General features: G+C 50.7%; 1 protein-coding gene across 4 annotated transcripts in view; it reads right to left on the bottom strand.

Annotated features, from left to right (window-relative positions):
* The window catches only part of CRB2 (crumbs cell polarity complex component 2), a 63,270-nt gene extending 42,362 nt beyond the window's left edge, over positions 1-20,908 (bottom strand). The window contains exons 1-2 of one of the 4 annotated variants that reach the window (XM_053282013.1): positions 20,850-20,908; positions 19,749-19,854 (exon numbers count right to left, since the gene is read on the bottom strand). In XM_053282013.1, coding sequence (XP_053137988.1) covers positions 19,749-19,809 — 61 coding nt within the window. In that variant the 5' untranslated portion in view covers positions 19,810-19,854; positions 20,850-20,908. Of the gene's footprint in view, positions 1-19,748; positions 20,090-20,849 lie in introns of those variants that run through there. The other 3 variants (XM_053282014.1, XM_053282012.1, XM_053282011.1) reach the window with 3 other exon arrangements.
* Between the last annotated feature and the right edge of the window lie 630 nt (positions 20,909-21,538).

Here is a 21,538-nt window from a genome sequence, read left to right as displayed (position 1 = left end):
TTATGGGAAACTCCTCTATCGGGCAGCAGCGATCTAGGAAGATGCTGAAAGGCATCATCTCATACTGCACGGGAGGAGGCCATGGTTAACCCCTCCTGTAATCTACCAAAGACAACTCCTGGTGGGCGCCAGGAGTCAACACCGACTCGGGGGACCACCTTTACTGGAGTCCTTAACTTTAACTGGAGCACAGAACATTGTTCTATCAACAGCAGAAAAGACCCAGCAACACACAAGTCAACAATACGCCAACAGGGTTATAGCACTTTAAGCGTTCGCCCATCAAGAAGACGGTATACAATATCACCAGCATCGGTGAGTGCCGATCACCAGCAAAAAGCTCATGACTGTGGGTCAAGCGAGGTCACAACTCCCTCGACTGACTCTTCTGGAGTGGCGTGAACATGGCCAGTGAAGAACAGTTACCCCTGATGCGATTCCCTTCCTAGCAGGGGTATTTGCTTGTGTGCAGAGGGGGTCTCTCATGAGACAGGTGCTGGGGGAGCATACACACACCACCAGCAGGGGCGTAGCTAGCGGGGAGGGGGCCCATGGTCCCCTCGGAGTGATGGAGATCATGAAGAAAATAGGGAGGAGCGGAGTTGGGGGGGCCCTCAGGAGCTGGGGGGGGGCTGGGTTATTTGAACCCATCTGTTCAATTGTAGCGACACCCCTGACCACCAGTCTAGATGTGAGATTCTGCCACAGGCAGCAGCAAAGCCAGGGCGCTTTCCAGATCACCCGCTCCAACAGGGGTCAAATGCTTCGGCTTGGCAGAATCGTATTGAAAACGACCCCCAGAATCTCAAACTCCTACAGAGGGAAAACACAGCTCCCCCCCCACGCAACGGACTTGCAACGTTCTAGCACTATAACGCAAAGATAAAATCCAAAAGGCGGCATCGGAAATGTGGACGGCCCCTTGCTGTCAACGCAGGGACTGCGTGGGTCACAACACAGGGAGTGCAGAACAGAAGCACACTTGGCAGATCCGTAGGAGTGACCCTGTTGGAGAGTTTAATCGGGAAGGTTCCCAGTGGGAGGATTCTAAAGAGTTTGGTGCTCATGTCCAGGACAACAAAGTGCATCCTCCAGAGTAAAAAGAAGAGGGGAAATGGACAGAAAATGCATGGGAGAACCTGCCTCTCTCTTTGAGAAATCTGCAGGACTCTCGGGTATATAGGAGCTGAGCAGCAAACGGAAACCCTTCAAAGTGATCTCGGGGTCTCTGTGATCTGCAGGATCTAGCCGAAATGTATTGAGCCAAGTAAAATTTGAGAGGAAAATGAGCATGTGTGTGTCTGCGTGTGTGTGTGTGGTATTTTGAATACTAGAGGCAAAGGAAATCTCATCTCAGCATTAAAAAGGTTAATACACTTCTCCTCCATTCTATAAGCCATTGATCACAGCTGACATGTCCAGAGAGCAAATTTCTATTCTGGTCTCGTCCTAATTCTATTAAACACTTTGGCATGAGAAGAGCTAACAAGGGTGAAGAGGAGGGAGAGAGAGAGAGAGAGAGAGAAGGCAATTGCAAAGCCTAGACATGCAGCTAAAGTTCCCAAGGATTCCAGTTGCTTCCCCGAACACTTTCACCTTGGCTTTTTCATGTTCTCAACACTATCTCCTGAAATCAGAACAGCTCAGGCATCTCTGCTAATCTTCCTTCCTTTGCAAATTCAAATAGTGTTTTGTTACTAACACTGGAACAGTGTTTAAGGCTGTTAGCTAAGCCCCTTACCAAAATTAATTTGGGTGACTGAAATCCAACCTCACTCATTGGACTCGTGTATCAGCATCTGAGGACATGCACAAAGTGAAAGACATGCTCTGTTCAACGAGTCAATAACCCACCTATGAAGCTGGATAATTGCCATTGACCAAAGTTGGAATGATTGTGGGGAACCTGTTGACAAAATGTCGCTGCTTCAGAGAAATGCATGGCAAAACGATGCAGACCAACTCAGAAGGATGACATTTGTCTCAATAATCTGATTCCTTCCTGTCCCAATTCTGCACAGCCCAGAGTCCCATGCACAGGAGCCACCGACAGGCAAGACCGAAGACCAGAGGCAGGGATGGCGGTGGGGGGCAGGAAGCAGGGTGTCCTCAAGAGTATCCTTTCCCTGAGAAGAGGCAGCTTGCAAGGCTGGTGGGGTCAGCAATGAGATGTAGATTCAGCAGCTGCTTTCACGGAAACCATGTGTGTATAGCACCATCCGTGTGCGTGTGGTACTTTGAAGAATTAGGAGACAGGTCCCTGTCCCAAGGGGCATACAATTAAATCCTCTGCAGCTCCAGGAGTTCTGGCAGCTCCACCCATGATGGCAGAAGGACAGCATCCTGCCATGGTGGAAAGGATGGCATGACTCTGTCTTCTAAAGGAGGTGTGCTTCATCAGCTACCCACACACACCTTCTCCGAATTGCTTCGATTCAGATCCAGTGTTGGTGTTGAATCGTGGAGAAAGGCAAGCTGGCTGGTTTTCTGAGAAGCAAGTAGAGGATGTGGGATCCTGGGAGTGCTTTGTCTTCTCATACCTGGGCCAAGAACTCACCGGGGGGCATTCTGGCTGGGGTCTCCCCCCACCCCTCCGTTCACAGCTGCCTGTTGATGGAACACCTTCTTTGGGGTCCAGCTCCTCCCAGGACCTCTCCATTGTAGAACTGGGAATGGTGCAGAAGAGGGAAGGTGCAGAAGAGGGAAGGTGCAGAAGAGGGCAACCAAGATGGTCCAGGGCCTGGAGCACCTTCCTTACGAGGCGAGGCTACAGCATCCGGGGCTGGGCTGGATGGGCCTTGGGCCTGATCCAGCAGGGCTGTTCTCATGTCTCTGAAGGCAAGACTGAGCCCATGTTCCCAGGGGCCTCATTCTGACTAGAAGCAGCAGTACCTCATCTGAAGAGGGCTCTAGGAACACAGTTTCAGGCTCCGGCAGTCTCATTACAGACCTTCAGGATAACTGATGCAGGAAGCTAATTAGAAGCCGTTTTCCCATGACAGAAGGGTGTGTGTGTGTGTGTGTGTGATTTTTTTTTTTTTTTTTGGACAAGAAAAGATATGCACAGGTAAGGAAGCTAAACTTCCCCTTGCCTTACTATCCTGTTTTATAACCGGGAGAAAGGTTTGAAGAAAATGTCACTGACTAATTGAAGCTGAGCCGGTCGGCGTGGAGGAGTCTCGGGGAAAGAGTCAAAGGAAGCAAGAGGCCAGATTCAAAGCAGGACAGAATTCTGTGAAAGCAAACACGAGCTCAGAGCTCAGCCTGTCCCTTTGGCTCCACCTCGCCGCTCTTGTGAATTAGTGTCTGTTTCGTATCTGTCCTGGGGGAGAAAAAACCAGATTGCTTTTCTTTGCGAGATTAATTCTCATTTTCCTTAACGCCTCTCAACAGCCAGCCTTCTCGGAGGAATTTGGACAAGAGAAATCCTGTACAGACACTGAGCCAGATGCTGGTGGATTGTACTCCAGGACATGGAAGGCAGCCCCGCCACCCAAGTAGGAGGGAGACAGCGATCCACTCTGCTGTGCAATGGGCAGGCCTGTCCTCCCCTGATGGTGCTCTTTCTGCCCAATCACTTCAGGGAAAACACATGCAAACGGGGATGCCTGTTTCCCCTCTCCACCTGCGGGGAAGGACCTTCGCAAGAAAAGGCGCTCCAGTTTCAGCCGTTATTAATTTCTGTAAGGGAAGATGCCAGGCCTTACGCCTAATCTGCAAGCTTTTGCCCCCCGTTGCCAGTTGTGCATGGAGTCAGCTGTGGCAAGGAGAGGAGAGAGCTGGTCTGGTGGTAGCAAGCCTGACTTGTCCCCGGAGCTAAGCAGGGTCCACCCTGGTTAACCCCGGCTAACTTAGCAAAGAGGCACCTTTTAACGTGGTGATTCTCTTTTGTTTAGCAGGGGGAGAGTAACTGGCCCTCTCCACCCCCAGCACAGCATCCCTCCGGTGACTGTTGCTGGTGTCTATCTCATGTTTCTTTTTAGATTGTGAGCTCTTTGGGGACAGGAGTCCATCTTATTTTTATTTATTATTTCTCTGTGTAAACCGCCCTGAGCCATTTTTGGAAGGGCTGTATAGAAATCGAACAAATGAATAAATAATAATAATAATTTGAATGGGAGACTAGAAGTGTGAGCACTGTATGATATTCCCCTTAGGGGATGGAGCCGCTCTGGGAAAAGCATCTAGGTTTCCCAGTTCCCTCCCTGGCAGCATCTCCAAGATGGGGCTGAGAGAGATTCCCACCTGCAACCTTGGAGAAACCACTGCCAGTCTGGGTAGACGATACTGAGCTAGATGGACCAAGGGTCTGACTCAGTAGATGGCAGCTTCCTATGTTCCTAGTCGATACTCAAGAAAACCTGTACAGTCACTTTTCTTTGCCATTAAAACAGACGGTTTTGCAAGAATGAGGGCCTCTGTTTCTTTCCTTCCTTTCTCCTGCACTGTGGGAAAGCGGGGAATGTATGTCATTCCAAATCAATAACCACACACATTGCTTTTTAAAATCAGTCGCTTGACCCAGCCCTGCTGATCTAGGGCTCAGGCATAAACACCTTTGAACAGGCAGTGAGGTGGCTGGTCACCAGCGGAATCAGCCTGTGCTCACTCACTCGCCTATGCAGCTGGATTACTGAGCAGTAATAAGCCCCAGTACTAATTGGAAAGGAACAGCTCCTCCTCCTTGGAGGTGGTGTCTGCATCCATCAACGCCTGGTTTCTGCTTTGGAAGGGATCATGCCGTGACAGTCCCCAGGGGGATGGAGGCAGCTGGGAGGCTCCATTTGTCATATGCGCTGCCACAAAAGCCGAGCCTCCGACTGGCGTTATTAGGAACAAGTCCTGCTAATTCTCAGCAGCAGAAACACAGGGTGTGCTGGAAGGATCTCTAGGCTTTCTCCCGAAAGGAAGAAGGGGGTCTGCACGCTTGTCCAAAAGCGCCCTGGCTGAGGAAAAGGCAAGAAATGCTTAGCTGCAGAAAGAGCAGAAACAAAGCCAGAGCTGGCAAGTGATGGAGCGAGACATGCTTCAGTCAGAGAGGTCACTGGGGGCTGCTGTGGAGGAACTCTGCTCAGGGGCCATTTTCAAAACTGGGAAAGAGTCCAAACGCTTATGGATTCAATCTGATACAAAGGGGCATTCTGAAAGGATGGTTCAGGGTCAACTAAGGATGAGTCTCTGTCTCTCTCTCTGTCTCTCTCTTCTTTGTAGAACTTGTCTCCCCCAACCCCATTACACTTCAACTGGGGAAAAATACAGCAATGTCATATAATCAAAAAGAAAACCGCACACAAAGGAAATCTTAACTTATAACAACCAGGAGGACAAAAGAGAGAAGTGGCACCACAAGTATTTTAAGGAAAACAAGTTGACCAACATCTGGAAAACGCATGCTAACATCTTAGGCAGGGATATCAAAAATACTGCATGAGGTCATACAGCAGATCAAACCATTTGTGATGCTTGCCCGTTTGCCTGAGAGACAGATAGATCCTTGTAAACCTGGGCATAAGCGGGGACCCATTTTCAGTGACAATATTCGACGGCTGCAGGTCACCTGGGGTGCAGATTCCTGACTACTTGGCACTGTGCGTGGGAATCTTCTTCTTCTTAAAAGGGATGCTAGAGAAGCAGAGTGCCTTGCCTGGCATGACACAGGGGTGGGGGGGGGATGAATCACCCCAGAGCGATTATTTGCCAAGATTATTTATTTAATGAACCGGCAAGTGAAGATCAGGCAGTGAAGACAACAGCTCAAAGGAGACAGCAGTTTTCACACTCACAAGTGTGAAATATTTCACGCCTGGGCTGGGCGCACTAACGAGGCTGGAAAGGCCTATTTCAGGGTGAGTACAGTCACCTTTTCACACCAGCTACAGGCAGCAGACACACAGTGGCAGCGTCAAGCTGTCTGTGTCAAGTTTCAAAGCATCCTCAATCCAACTGTCTTGCGAACTGTACTTTTATGTACCTTCTGCTGCAGCCCAAGGCCAGGCGTAAGCAGACCCTCGGTCCACTCACAAAGTCAATTGCACAGGAAGAAGAACCAATGTGAACTGCTGGTTTATGTCCTTCCTTGCTATCACTCAGGGTGGAGACAGGCAATGCAATTCTGAAGGTGGACTTGGAATGCCTTTTGTCACTAGGGCCCACACAGGATGCCTGTCAGCCCACCAGACCATCTAGCTCAGTATTAGCTATACCAGGGATTCTCAACATTGGGTCCCCAGATGTTACTGGACTTCAACTCCCATAACCCCCATCCAAAGGCCACTGGGGCTGGGGATTATGGGAGTTGAAGTCCAATAACATTTGGGGACCCAACGTTGAGAATCCCTGATCTACACAGCCAGGCACTGATTCTCCAAGGTTTCAAGCAGGAGCTTCTCTGAGCCCTACCCGGAGATGCCAAGGAGTGAACTTGGAACATCCTATCTGCAGAGCCACGAGCTTTGGTCCCATCCCCTAAGGGGGATATCTTACAGCAGACAGAACTCGCATGCAGTCAACCATCCAAACACATCATGCCCAAGTGAACCGTGCTTAGCAAAGGGGACAATCCACACCCCCTACCGCAAGACATTCATCTTCTTCACAGAAGTTATACTCCTCCTCTTCAGTAGAGCACTGACGTAAAGAAGCCAAGCAGCCTCATGACTTTTGAGACAATACAGAAAGCTGCTTTGCTCCGTGGGTGGCCCTGGAGCTGGCGATCTGTCCAATGGCAACATGACTAGAGGGAGTGTTGTGCCAGTGTCGAGACGCACCCCAGGGTTCTCTGGGGGCAGCTGCACTCAGCTCTGCAGCGCTGCTGGGCATGCGCCAGGAAAACCAGGGCCTGGAACGGAACCGGGTGGATCTTGGCTTTTGGGTCTCGCTTGGCATCCCACCATCCTCCACAACATGTCATGGAAAGGCTACAGGTTGGCGCAGGTGAGAGGGCAAGTGCTCCCTGGCCTGCCAAATAAAGGAAATATACGAAAGCCAGAGTGGCTTCCCAGTGCTTGAATAATTAATAGCTCCTGAATTATACATGGATAGGGGGCAAGTGGGAACTCTGGCAGAGGGAAGAGCACTGCAGAAGAATGTCTGTTGAGTCAGCACAGGCTGTAGACGTGCCACTGCGTAGGGATGCATTCAAGCGTAACCAGGTCCCATGGCATTGCAGAAACCACCCCTGGAATGCCGTGGGACTTGGCGACACTTGACTCAATCCCCAAGCAGCGGCAGTCCCCAGGGAAATGCAGCGGCACTTCATATCGGCCCTGAACCCCACAGGCCTTCCCAGACGCAGAGGGCTTTTTGTGCCGCAAATGCACACAGGTTCCTCCTCACGTTCAACAGCCTTGCATGCCTGCCTTCAAGGCGACCAGAAGCCTTTTCCAAGCTGCACCCAAAGGTATGCTCTGCTACTACGGATGGTGGTCACATTTGTGCCCATTTGTTCTTGCACATTAGAGAAAGAGGGTCCTATGTGGACAGCAGAAAGGGACGGTTAGCAAGTGATCGCCGACGCCAACACCATAAGGGCATAAGGACAGCCCTGCTGGATCAGGCCCAAGGAGGCCCCTCTAGTCCAGCCTCCTGTTTCATACAGTGGCCCACCAGATGCCGCTGAGGAGCCCACAGGCAAGAGGTGTGTGCATGCCCTCTCTCTTGCTGTGGCTCCCCTGCAATTGCCACTGAGAGGCATCATACCTCTGAGGCTGGCGGTGGCTGACAGCCACCAGACTAGTAGCCATCAATAGACCTGTCCTCCATGAATCTGTCTAAGCCCCTTTTAAAGCCGTCCAAGCTGGTGGCCTCACCACATCCCATGGCAGAAATACATTAATTATGCGCGGTGTGAAAAAGTACTTTCTCTTGTCAGTCCTAAATTTCTGTTTCATGGGGTGACCTCTGGTTCTAGTGTTGTGAGAGAGGGAGATAAATTCCTCTCTGTCCACTCTCTCCACTCCATGCATAATTTTATCCGCTTCAATAATGTCTCCCTGCACTCGTCTTTTTTCTAAACTAAAAAGCCCCAGGGGTTGTAGCCTTGCCTCATCAGGAAGGTGCTCCAGGCTCCTGGTCATCTTGGTTGCCCTCTTCTACACCTTTCCCAGTGCTACAATGTCCTTCTTGAGATACGGTGACCAAAACTGGTTGGTGAGCAAGTGAATGAGGGCGTGTCGCTCAGGGTGTCAAACTGCAGCCCTCTGGGTGTGGCTGGCCATCCTTGGCTACTTGCCACTGTGACAGGGGATGTTGGGAATTGTAGGACGGAGGGCTGCAGTTTGACATCCCTAGCAGCGTTCCCTCTAAGGCGTGCACGCAGGGTGGAGTGTCGGCCATTGGGGACACCTTGGAGTGGCTGGAGCAGGTCCTGCCGTGGGGTTCGGTCACTTCCACTTCTGGGGCTTTTCCTCCTTTTTTAGCACATTATTCCCAAGTCCCAGTCAATGCCGACATCCTCCCGTCCTTGTCCCCTCTCCTGCATGTCTCTCTCCTTCCTCCGCATGAAGTTAAAAAACAACACCCCAGCTGCTGAAGCCAGACTATGATGTCTTCAAACGCTGTGTGCTGAACCTCTTGCCCTGAGAGATAATTATTTTGTGCTGGGGGGGAAACTTCGGAGAGCCCATTTCTCATTTTCCAAGGAGAGTTCCTTGCTTCTGCCTCTGGGAGCAGCAGCAGCAGCAGAATCTGCTCCTCGATTCACATGCCCGGCATCTTCAGGCCAACTGGCAGTGTGGGGAAGCCGCCGCTTGGTGGCAGAGGTTAGATGCTGCAATTACATCTCCCTTCCCGGGAGCCTGCATCAGGCACCCTCGTTCTTTGCTGAAGGTGACTCTCAAGAACTCGTCTTCCTCCTCTCTAATTACGATACATATTTATAAGCAAGTTGCCGATTCAGGCTTAAATGCTTGTTCATCCCCTCGCAGGGAGAGCGAGCGGAATGGACCGGATCAGATCACGGTTCGAGGCGCTGCTGCTGCACACTTGCCTTCTGCTGCTGGCACGAGCCAGCTCACCCAGGGGTGAAGACACCCCTCAGCACCCCAGGCCTCTCTCTACTCAGCAGGAACAGCATACCAAGAAACTTTCACTGGTTAAAAAGCACATTCCTGGAGCTGCCAGGTGCCGGGAGCAGCACCAGCCACAGACTGGACACTTCCCCCACCCCCCACGCTTTGGTCCCCAGTCCACGGCAGCAGGAACCCCTCCCCCCGAGGATTTTGAGTTGGACTAGCCAAAAATGCCCTTCCGTTTCACGGGTCTGCCTAGAAAAGAAATAGTCATTTCTCTTCTAGACTATCGAGATGGAGACCTCTGTAAAAATGGCGCCACACCTCTGATGCCACACCAGCCGGCAAGCATTCTCCACTCGCTGAAGTCCGAGGTGCTCTTACCCCTGGACTTCCGGGCCGAAGCCCCAGGGTCTCCACACACCCTGCCCCCCCCTTTAGTCTGTCCCAGGTGGTGTGGTCACTGCGCCAGGCGCAGGATCTAAAATCAACTGGGCGGACATCAAAAAACATGTGAGCACGTGCACCTGCGCACGCCTTAGAGGCAACACTGCCTGCCTCCCTCCCTCCGTCTTCATCCCCATCCCCACCCGAAGCACCCCTGAGTCCTCACACAGCACAGCATTCCTCCTCTGCTGAGCTCAAGGATCACCCAGGGGCCTGGCAGCCCTTTCATTGCCAGGGCAGGCAAGCAGGAGGCCTCTGTGCACTTTTGCTTCCCAATCCTCGGTCCCAGACCTTTCTCACAGAAGGCTGGTGCTGTGCTGCTGGGCACAACCGTGGTCTTGGATTTCAAAACAGAGGTCCTTCTTCTGAGCCAGGAGTGGTGTCCTGATCCAAGGGGACAGACACAGCTAAAAAACAGGCCTTTCTTACACTGCTGCTGACTTTGCTTGGGCAGCCATCAGGCTCCGATATTCTCACCTAAAAATATCCTGCATGAAGTTACTTCGAAGAACATGATTCATCTTCTTGGCGGGGAAGGTGGGCATGTGAACTCTCATTCCTACAGCAAAAGGTGCAGCTACTCCAGGAGGAGAATGCCCTTTATCAGTTGCTTTAATGAATTATTACCATTTATTGCCGCACTGCTTTGGATACAAATCAATACAATAACATTGGCCATTAAAATCCATCTCCAAACAAGAGCTGCTTGTTTAACCAGCATTGTTTTCTAACAGAGGGAGGCCGGATTACCGGAGAAGCTGCTGCTGCTGCTCCTAACCAGAAAACCAACCACCTAGGAACACCCATCAAAGCAGCAGCTATGAGAGAGGTAGTGATCAGACGACCCTGGCACCACGGCTACCTTCACCCACCGTCAGCTGTGCTTGCAAGACTGAAGACCCACAACAAGAGGTACACGAACACACCTCATTTCTGCACTGCAGCTGATTCAGGGGATTTCTAAACATTTCCCAATGCCAAGAAGGAAAGTGGAGGTTCTCTCATGTTCCCTTCCACAGTGTCGGAGAGTGTAGGAGCTGCACACTGCCTCTGGAAAGGGAACGCTTCTCAACCTTCTTTGTCCAGGAGGAATCGCACTCAGCTCCTGTCCTGAACCATCTCTGTGTGAGCTCTTTCAAGCACCCCACGAACAGCAGCCGCCACAATAAAAGTATACAGTAAAGAGGTGGGGCAAGAAAAAGGAACAGAGTGAGAACTGGAACACATTTGTATAAATACACACACACCCGTAACAATTCTTGATGAATACACCACATGCAATGTTGAATTCAACAACAAAAGACTCTGAACTGATACCCGGTGCTGTTAAGCTCTCCGTAGCTTCTGAGCAACCGCTAACAGTTTGTTTTTAGGAAATGCGCACCATGGCAAACACAGGTAGGCTCTGAAGAGAAGTCCGAGACAGAACCCATCGTATCGGTATATAAAGGTAAAGGTGTGCTGTTGAGTCAGTGTCGACTCGGTAGATACGTGATCCATAAACAAGCTAAGCAGCTCACAAGCATAATATATGGATGGTATGTAAAATAAATAAATAAATGCCAGTAAGCCTATCTAAATCAATAGCAATTTAAATCCCCTCGGAGGAACATTTGTGTCCATGTGGAGCTGCCGAGGTGGAAACATTAACACATACTTTGTTTAACTGCCCTTTCTCTTGATATTGCCCGTTCCATTCAGATCGCCCCCTATCAAAAGAAACATTTGGATTGATCTGAGGAACATTTTGTTGTTTATTTTTTAGGAGATAAGCATGAAGAAGTTACTTATAAGATTGCTTGTTTTTGTTCGGAGGCATGTAAAATAAGGTGTCTGCAAACTGGCTTTTGAATTGCTACTTATGTTATTGTATTGTATTGTATTGTATTGTATTGTTCTTTGCTGTAGTGTTTATTTGGTCGTTGACCGTAAATAAATGAATTCAGTTCAATAGCAATTCAAATACAATAAGCTCAAATGCAAAAATGTAGCAGAGTCCATTCAAAACTAATTCATGACAAAACACGACAAGCTTAATATAATATAAACATTTTACATCAAATAAGATCTAAACACCACAAATCAGCAACATGACGACAGCACTAATCTAGCCAGAGCAAAGCCTAGAATATCCTCAGAGCTCGGCCTGAACAGGGGCAGACCCAACAGAACAGCCCCTCCCTCTTCAAGAACCCCCCCCCTTCAACCCCACAAACAGAGCTTTTGCCCACTTGTCAGAGAAGGCAATACTCCCCTCCCAGTTACACTCCAATCAATAACATCCGGATTTTGAAACCAGACAACTTCAGGGGTTTGAATGTGTTATGAGAGGCCACTGATCTATGCAGAAATGGGTTGGGTCTGCTGCTGCTGAGCTAGAGGAAAAGGACAGAAGGCAATGGAGATGATGATTAAAGGCTTGGAGAGAATCATCTCATATGTAGGGAGATCTCAAACAATCGGGGCTGTTTACTTTAGAAAAACAAGATGGGAGGATATGAAATGATGAATGTTTTCAAGAAGACAAACAGAAAGACCTCGTTCCCCCTATCTCTCATCACGAGGACAAGCAGCCATGCAGTCAAGCTGGAAGCCGGCAAATCCAGAACTTCTGGTAAACAAAAGACTTAACTAAATTTCTGGTGACGATATCACTGCCCAGAGCTGCCGTTGCTAAACCTGGTCAGAGTCAGAGAGGGTGTTCTGGTCCTAGAAAGCGAGGAACAGAGAGCAAGCAAAACAAAAGCCCTCCTTGTTTAGAGTGGCCAGGCCCCCCAGAATTTCAGGTTTCACCTGGATTTTAAGCACCTCACCCAGATTGCTTCGCCCACCCAGATTGGCCCAGATTTCAGATTTCATTATGTGTGCGTGTTTTTTTTTTTAAAAAAGCTAAGCTCTAGCCCTTGTAGAAACAGAGTAATGGAGCAAAACGTGCAGACACTCTTCGGCTCAGAAGTTATTTTCAAGCCAATTTACATCATATGCAAATTAGGCACCTGGATTTGGAAAGCCAGACTATGGCCGCCCTATCCTTGTTCAGCTCTCAGTTATTTATCACTTGTAGCTATTCACATCAGGCACACGCCCACGAGGGTTTTTTGCTGGGGTCTCAAGGGCCAGGGGTCACTTCAGCCTGTTTCTCGGTCTCCAATAAACCTTCACTGGCGGCTCGGCCCAGGCTAGCTTTGTTCCAGGGATTCAGAGTCCTGTTCAGTGTTCCCTCTAACAGGGATCCCCAGATGGTGTCTACTACAACTCCCAGCATCCCCAGCTGCAATGGCCTTTGGCTGGGGATCATGGGAGCTGTAGTCAACAACATCTGGGAACCCCTGTTGGAGGGAAGACGGGTCCTCCTGTTTCACTGTCCCCCTGATCATGGCGTAGGGCAGCAGGTAACTGCAATAGGACTTGGGGAGGTTCTGGCGTGATGTGCATGGCAGAAAGACCTCGGCCTTTCCCATTTCCTGTCTGCCCTGGCAGGGGAAACCACCTTCTCCTTGAGAGCATTGGGTTTGGGGTCTCTTCTTTGCACACAGGGGCTCATAAGCTCACTTGAGGTGCCACCGGGCTGCAGGTAAAATTCCCTCCTCCTCCTCCTCCTCCTCCTCCCTGTGCGCTTGAGGCAAACCACAGCACGGCCTTGGCAACCATTAGTGCGAGAGACCCATCCGCCTGACAGCTCTTCACCCATCACTGAACCTTCAGAAGCTGCCTTTTTTTCCTAGCTCCCTCGCATTTAGAAGAGTCCACTTCATTCATGCCACGAAGGACTTTGGCAAAGGGAACCGAGTCGCGCTGCTTACAAGTGGAAAGGGCCGCTGCCTCCGTCAGACTAATATCCTCCTGCTCAAAACAGCCACCCAACGCCCACCGCCAGTCACTCCGTGTTCCTGGAGCCGTATTTGCTCCCCGGCACCCTCGCCTCCCAGCACGCCCAGGATGAGTCATCGCTTCTGTCGAGAGATGCCGCTCAACGTGCCAGGATCGTCCTCTTCCGGCTAGGGTGAGGGATGGCATGGAAATGCAACCAGTGCCGGGCAGTTCCAATGTCATGACGAGGATACGGCATCAGCCAGGCTCACCTGTACCTGTCACGGAGGTGCCCCGACATGTTCCCCGTCACAGCTCTCTGCAGTGCCCACCAGCTTCTCTCTTCTACTGGTCGCTTCCCATAACTTCTGCCTACTTATTTTGCATGTGCTAGGCGCTGGGCAGAACACAGATAGGCTTCATTAGGCATAATGCACCTGAAGTTTTATAGGTGCCAATATGCAGATTCTAAAACACAAGACAGTCCCCACCCCCCAGGCTAGGTTTATAATCCAGCAAGGCACTTTCCAGCCTAGCCGCTCAACAGCAGCAAAATGCCTCCGTTCAGGCCAGTCGCACTCGAAACGTAAACAGCAGGGCGAGCAGAGTCTCGCGGAAACTAACAACTCAAAAGAACAGCAACTTCCTTACACTGGATATACGACGTCCTGGCTCTATATCGCAGCGATTATATTCGAAACAAGGCATTGGAAATGTGAACGGCCCCCTGCTGTCCGCGGAGGGACTGCGGCGTCACGACGCAGGAAGTGTGGAAGCACGTTTCCAAGATCTGCCGTGACCTCGTTGCAGGGTCTAGTCTGGAAAGCGCCCAGGAGACAGAAATGAGGAGGAAGCAGGAAAACAAGCAAATCTGGGCACAAAGACTACATAGGAAGCTGCCATGTACTGAATCAGACCATAGGTCTCTCCCAGCTCGGTCTTGGAGATGCTGCCAGGGAGGGAACCTGGAGCCTAGAGGCTCTTCCCAGAGCAGCTTCATCCCCCGAGGGGAAGATCTTCCAGTGCTGCTCACACTTCTAGCCTCCCATTCAGCTGCAACCAGGGCAGACCCTGCTTAGCTAAGGGGACCAGTCCTGCTTGTGACCACCAGACCGGCTCTCCTCTTCACTGTGCAACACACACGCTTGACCATGCTGGAAGGGTGTGGAGGGAGACAGTTCTAGGGGAGGGTCTAACACAGACCCTTCCCCAGCAACTCACTGTCCTGCATTCGTGGTTCAAGCTGTTCTCGGGGCAGAAACTGAGCAGCAGAGATGGGGCACAGCGGGGCTCGGAAGCCACCATTTCTTCCCACTCCAGGGACTGGCGATGCTCCAGGGCTGGGAGAGGGGCAAGGAGGTGACCCCCTTGCACAGGAAGGCTGCAATCAGTGAGGCCAGCTTTGCTGCATCGTACCCCACCAACAATATTTAGAGGAACGTGAGGCAGAAGCTGATCGGGGCAGCCGGCCCCTGGATGCCGGGACCCAAGCTCCAAATCTCACTCAGCTGGAAACCCGTGGGGCAGCCGTGACCCATTTGATGCTTCGGGAGGAAACCTGGCCCTTGGCTGGGCAGGCCTCTGCTTGCGAGAAATGCCGCACAAATCAGAGGCGGCAATGTACGGGAATTGGGCTGTAGGAAGAAGGCGGCCAATTCCTGGAGATGCCCCCCGAGGTGGCCCAGGGACCCCCAAGCACGGCGCTGCTGCACAGCAAATCTTTTGTTCTCGGGTTCTGAGCTGCCAAGGAGCTAAGCACGCCTGGTCTTGAAGGAGGAGAGGCCAGGCCAGCTCCCCTCTGAAATCTGAAGGCACCACTTCTTCCTTTTCATTAAAATTTAAAAGGCAGCGCCGCTTTTTGCTCAACAAGCAGAATGGAGACTTTTAGCTTCTCTTTCATCCGGCACAAGGTGGTGTGCTGCTTTCTCCCCCTCTCCTCTGCTGCTTGCAGCAGCAATTTTTTAAAAAACTTTTTATGTTATTTTATTTTTTGCCTTTCACTCCCTGTTGTAGTCCCAGAAGCCGGCTCCTCACTCAGAAGGACAGGGAGCCCTTGATGTCCACTGGAATTACCCAGAAAGAGCACAGCTCCTCCTGTGCATCAAAGGGCCCAGCACCCCTCCAGTGAGAAAAGAATCCAACTTGCCCACCCCCCATTTCTGCAGAGGGGAAATCCGATTGGAATATTCGGTGTCCCAGAAGAATCCTCTCCTGTTCTGCTTTGTTACAGACTCAGCAGGGGGGGAGGTCTGTCCCTGAGCAAGGGAGGGGCTACCTGTCAGGCCCACCTCCCACTGGCAACCTTGGAACCCCCCTCCGGTCGGGGCGGGGAGTCTGGAGCTTGCTAGCTAGCTGTGGCCGGGCCCAGGAAGCTCCATCTGCACAGCTGCTGCTGCTGCTGCCGCCTGTGCTGGGGGCAGGGAGATGAGTCGGGTCCAGCCCAGCCCAGCCCAGCCCCACGCCTCCCCCCTGCCCACTTCCGGGAGGCACAAGGGGTTGTCTGCCACCACCGCTGACAGACACGTATCCGGAGCACACAGCAGCAGCGCTGCACAGGGGCCTGGAAGGAAGGCCGGGGAGACCCCAACCTTAGATGGCTAGGCTCTCCCCGCCCTGACCCAGGCCAGGCATAACTGGCGGTGTGCAAAAGGAATAAGGTTAGGTCCTTGGAAAGGCTCGTCTCCCAGGTGCATGATGGGGCCGGCTTTTCTGCCACGCTGCGCCCCTCGGGGCTCGACTGCAGACACACGGAAAAAAGTGTGTGTTTGTTGGATCCTGCAGGGCCTTTTCTTCAAGTGGCGTTAGAAATGAATGCCACAAAAGCGTGGCTAGTGACAGATCGGTGATATTTCTCCTAACGCAGGGCTGGCATTTGGGGGCTGACAGTTCAGGTCTGCATGTATTTGCATCCGCTTTTCCAACAAAGGATCTAAATGAACGGGAGCGTGTCAGAAATGTGCACACTGCACTGCCCCCACAAAGACACACCGAGGGAGCCTTTCAGCACCGGCGGAGGGACGAGGTCGCCTGCAAAGCCAGGGGGGTTGCTCTGTGCGGACCTTGAAAAGGTCAGGTGGCATTTGCTTAGAAATCATTCCACCTCTAGAAGCTCTGAGCACTTATGATGGCAATGGGGCCTTGTTCAGGGTGAAGCGCTCCCCTCCCCTCCCAACACCCCCCCCTGCTGATTGTGCTCCCTTCCCTAATGGAATATGGGAATAATAAATTACAACCAGGAGGGAGACCGCGTGGCCAGACAAATGCACTCCTCTCGCAGGAGAGGGGGAGACTGGCCGGGCCCTCTTTCACAACATCCCTGTGGTGCTCTCGGGCTCCGTGGCCGCAGATGCCGTGACCTTGCTGGAAGTCACCAGCCAGACATCAGTGAGCAATTGCGGGGGCCCCCCGGCGGGAAAAGCAGCTGTGCTCCAGGAGACAAGCCATGCAGACCTGCAAGGGGGCTGCATGCAAGCTGGCTCCTGTCCACAAGCTGCAAAATGCAGCAGAAACTTAGAGGAAGGAGGCTCCTATTCCTGCCTCCCTGCTTGGGGAGTTGGCAGCCTTTTTGTTCCGCACACTGTGGCTTTCAGTCAAGAGCCCCCGTCCATCCGCTTCAGTCACCTCAACTGCACAACAGTCGCATGCATATGAGAAGCTCCTGTCCTGACAGTACAAAAAAGGTGGTTTTCCATCACACCTCCCCACTTTCCTTTTGGGGACTGGTTGCTTTGTGTATGGATGAATCCCAGGGTAGGGACGAGTCCTGCAGCAAGAGCCCTGCTCCTCTACTCTACCTTCAGAGCTCTGGCCAATGGCAACGAGGGAGAGGGTCTTCCCTGCGGCACTGCCCCCTCTCTGGGACCCCCCACCTCCAAGAAATGCCTGCCCAGCCCATGCTTTCATTGTTTAGGTGCCAAGGGAAGGAGAGGAGGGCTGGTCTTGTGGGAGCAAGCGTGACTGGTCCCCTTAGCTAAGCAGGGTCCACCCTGGTTGCTTATGAATGGGAGACCAGAAGTGTGAGCACTGCAAGAGATTCCCCTCAGGGGATGGAGCTGCTCTGGGAAGAGCAGAAGGTTCCCAGTTCCCTCCCTGGCTGCATCTCCAAGATAGGGCTGAAAGAGACTCCTGCCACTGCAGCCTTGGAGAAGCCGCTGCCAGTCTGTGAAGACAAGACTGAGCTAGATAGACCAAGGGTCTGACTCAGTATATGGCAGCTTCCTCTGTCCCTATGAAGATTATTTTACTTCCCCAAGCTCTTGCTTACTATAGTATCTTGCGGCAATTGCTTTGAAGTTTATTCATTATTATGTGGTTCATTTGCTTTTTAAAAAATTTTTTTTTGTAGAAGCTGCCTTAAGCACAAACTCTAGAAAGACAAGGTTATATATATTTAAACATATAAGCCACATCTTCTCCAGGGGCACACAGACCAGGCAGTCTCTGATGACCAGCCCACCATTATAATACATGGCTGATTCTCTCTTCCTCGGCTGTGCAGGAACAAGAGAGGATCTGGGGCAGCCGGATCATTTGGGGTTAACAGCTCTCTAAGACACTCTGCCATATGGATTCTTTGATGGCCTGATTCATAAGGCGCCAGTGTGAGTTCCAGCACTGTAACTTCATCTGCCTTCCTGTTCGGTTTGCTAGAAATAGGACTTTGGAAGTCTGGTCAACAGGCGTCCTCAGGAAGGCAGTAGAAATATTAACACCGCTACCTTCTGAGTTACTCTGGAAGCCACCCTTCCTCGATCCCAGGATCACTCACTCAGATGACGCAACTGAAACGACACTATCGCTTTCAATAAGGCTAACTGGGAGGTTTCCAATGACAAATGCTGCTTCCAAGATGCAGAGCAGGGAGAATGTTGGGGCAAAACCTCCTCTTGCTCGGAGCATGTACCAAACACAAGTTATCCACGGAAAATGTCTGCAACATACCCGGAGAGCTATTCTGAAGGTGCACATGTGGTACTCCACTTTAACCAGAACCATCTTACTGCAAACACATTTGAGAAGCAGAATGGATTTTGAAAATGACTGTGCTGCTGTGCATTGTGTTTCTCCCCCCAAGGAATTCTGTCTCTCACTGGAGCACTGCAGAAACGCATCTCTGTCTCCTGGAGTTGGTTCACTTAAGCTCATGAAGATTCTTGACGTGGATTCTGCTCATCCCTAATTAAAATGGATCTCTGTTAGAAAGTACTTTGCACAGAGAGAGGACTCCAAGGAGAGACACCCCCCCCACCCCACTTTTTTCATGGCATACTTGATAGCTTCACTGGAGCAAACAGCACAAGACCATAAACTGGACCTTGCAGCTATGTTGGCTGTGTCTTTTATATGGTTGCTTTCCCAAATTTCTTGTGCTTTTGGTGAATCCTTGTACTAGCTGAAACGTTCTCTTCAGCACCAACGGGGCAACTCTCACAAGCAAGAAACTGCAGGCAGGGACCTTGGTGCCCTCTTTAAAGGATTCGACCCACCTGAAAATCCATCTCCTTTATAGTATAATCCTTGCTCTCATTGATTGTTTCCACCTCAAAAAATGAGGCCATGGGGCCTCATTTCAAGAGCATGCAGATTGGTCTCCTGACATTACTGATAGGTATCTTCTGTCCACAACTCAAAGCACACATTTAGCACTAATCACAAATCCAGATTTCATCAGTATCATCACTATTAACACTGCTCCCCACTCCGTCCGGCCAAAGGATGTTCTGAAATATAGGCCGTTACATGTACAGTTGCTCCGCTCACAATATTTTGTGGGAAAGATCTGCTAAAAAACCAACCAACCAGAATTTTCTGATATGAATGGAAACCATGCCAAGGGACTCTTGACACAAAGCAGTAAGAGAAACACAGTCTGAACCTCGGCTGCAGGTAGCCCAGGAGGTGTCCAACTGGCTCAGACTGGCCCACAGGGCAACAGGGCATATTTTCGGGACGCCCCACCTGCAGGGGGTGCCCTTGTGCCCTGACTCCCACCCTTAATTACCCATTCTGCCCAAAACTTGGCGCCCTCCCCACATACGTTCCACTGCCCTCTCAGTGCCCCCAGTTCGGCCCTGGTGTCCAACCCCAGTGAATACACAAGATTATTTGCAGGAGTAAGGCTGATGACCCCTGATGAGCCAGGCTTAGGGACTCTCCTCTCTTGGATTATGGAGGACGGTTCTGAGCAACACAAAGAATGTATAGCAGGCCTGCTCAACTTCTGCAGATGTTGGCCTCCAACTCCCATAATCCCTGGCTATTAGCCACTGCGGCCAGGGATTATGGGAGTTGTAGTCCAAAATCCGCCGGCGGGGGGAGTTGAAGAACCAACCCTTGATGTGTTGAAGACACAACTGCATGGCATGCCTCATCCTGACAGTACAACGGTTGCAGTTCTCCTGTTGTGTGGGACTCGGGTCTTCAGCACTCAGATGCGTGGCATAAATATTTCACTAGGAACAAGGGCTAAAATAAGTCCTTTACCTGGTTGTGGCGCTGGCGAAGCTTCAGCCTTCTGCCCGCTCACCTTAATCTCCGATGCCATTGGTGTGACAGACGATTCTGCGAGGCCTCTTCTCCCAGCAGAAGCCTGAAACATCGATCAATAGGCCTTTAATAAGTAATCAGGAGAGCTGAAAACATCCCAGTCATTCAAGAGCGAATGAGATGAATAAAGGTAACAATTCTTCTTCCACAGAAGGATGGCACATGCAAAAGGCGTTGCAGGGCGCGCAGCTTTTACTGTACACAGAAGGCACCCTCCTGGTCCAGAGACTGGGGTTCTGCACGCCACCTGGTGACCTTTGCTGTTGGCAGACCCTCTCTGCACAACCCCAGCCACCATAATGGGTATGGGGCTGGACAGAGAAATGTCGTGTGTGCCAGAACACACACAGGCAACCAGCAGCAGCAAGAACTCTTCTGGTCATCCAGGCTGGGAAATGCTGCCATGAGAATGGAAACAGCTGCATGCAATTGGGAAATGCTGCCATGAGAATGGAAACAGCTGCATGCAGTTGACGGTTTAGTTCACCCCAGTAAGTACAACTACCAGAGACCACTCTCATGTTGCTCTATCCTGGCAAGTACTGGTTATGCCAGGAATCCCTTCTCCCTCCCACTCTTGTTTAAAAAATAAGCTTGCACCTTTGAAGTACTGTAATTCTCTTGGAGATTGTCAGTCTTTTCTGCCTTTGCTTTAGGTCTGTTGGGTGAAGGTTGCTGTGCATGGTAGTTTCTGTGGCCATGTATTCCCTGATTTTTAAAAGGGGGGTGGGGTTAGAGATGACAAATTATTCTGCTGTTTTGGACCTTTTAAAAGCTGCAGAAGAGAAGGCAGATACCAAAACTCATGGAGAACAGGCAACAGCACCCTTGCCTCTCTTGCATTTATTAAACAAAATGCAGCAGGATGAAGACGCTTGGGAAAGAGTGTGTTTTTTTATATACCCCTCTTTGAGCTCAACACTCTTTGAGCTCATTGAAGTGCTGTCTAAATCCAGGCTCTTTTAAAACAACAACAAAATGAAGGTGCTGTTACCCTGCATATCAAACCTAAATGCACTTCAGTAGTTCCGTTCATACCAAGCCACCTGCAAAGTGTTATCGATTTCCGTGAGATGGGTCAGGTGCTCCACATTATACGTGCTGTGTGCCTGTTTGAAGCCAAGTCCCTTGTGGCGCTTAAATTCAAGCCGTGCCTCCTGATGCAGGTGACACAAATCCCATTAACTCTGGAAGGGGATTGTGAATACCTCCCTGAAGGCAACGGTCAAAATTTGAATGTTTCAAAAGAACTAAGTTGTTGAACAAAACCCTGGTCCCAGAGAGGTTTTGATTTATAAAATGTATACTCCCCCCCCCCACCCAAATAATGCTTTTTTCCTAGCACACCTTCAGGTTTATCCTGAGCCTTCCTGCTTGTCTGTAAACACACACACACACACACACACACACACACACACACACACACACACACACAGACTCGCTTGATATTTGATGGGTTACATTTCATTTTTGCTCACTTATATCTGCTTTCCCTTCTTTTATGACCAAACAGCCATTTAGTCTCCACTGTGGCAGGAATAGCTTTCATTCTGTCCCTTGGGGCATCCGAGCTGCAGATTCCACTTTGGTTCATTGCCTCCAAATGTAGAATCGGTCACAATAAAACAACTCGCTCTTCCTCTTTTTCCCTCATTCACTTTCATAAGCACTATAAAACAAGCATGATTTTCTTTCTTTTACCTGTTTCTGGCCACAAATACTGCTTG

This window comes from Hemicordylus capensis, chromosome 17, assembly GCF_027244095.1.
Source record: "Hemicordylus capensis ecotype Gifberg chromosome 17, rHemCap1.1.pri, whole genome shotgun sequence".
NCBI classification, from domain to species: domain Eukaryota; kingdom Metazoa; phylum Chordata; class Lepidosauria; order Squamata; family Cordylidae; genus Hemicordylus; species Hemicordylus capensis.
This window is presented reverse-complemented; position numbering and strand designations above follow the sequence as displayed.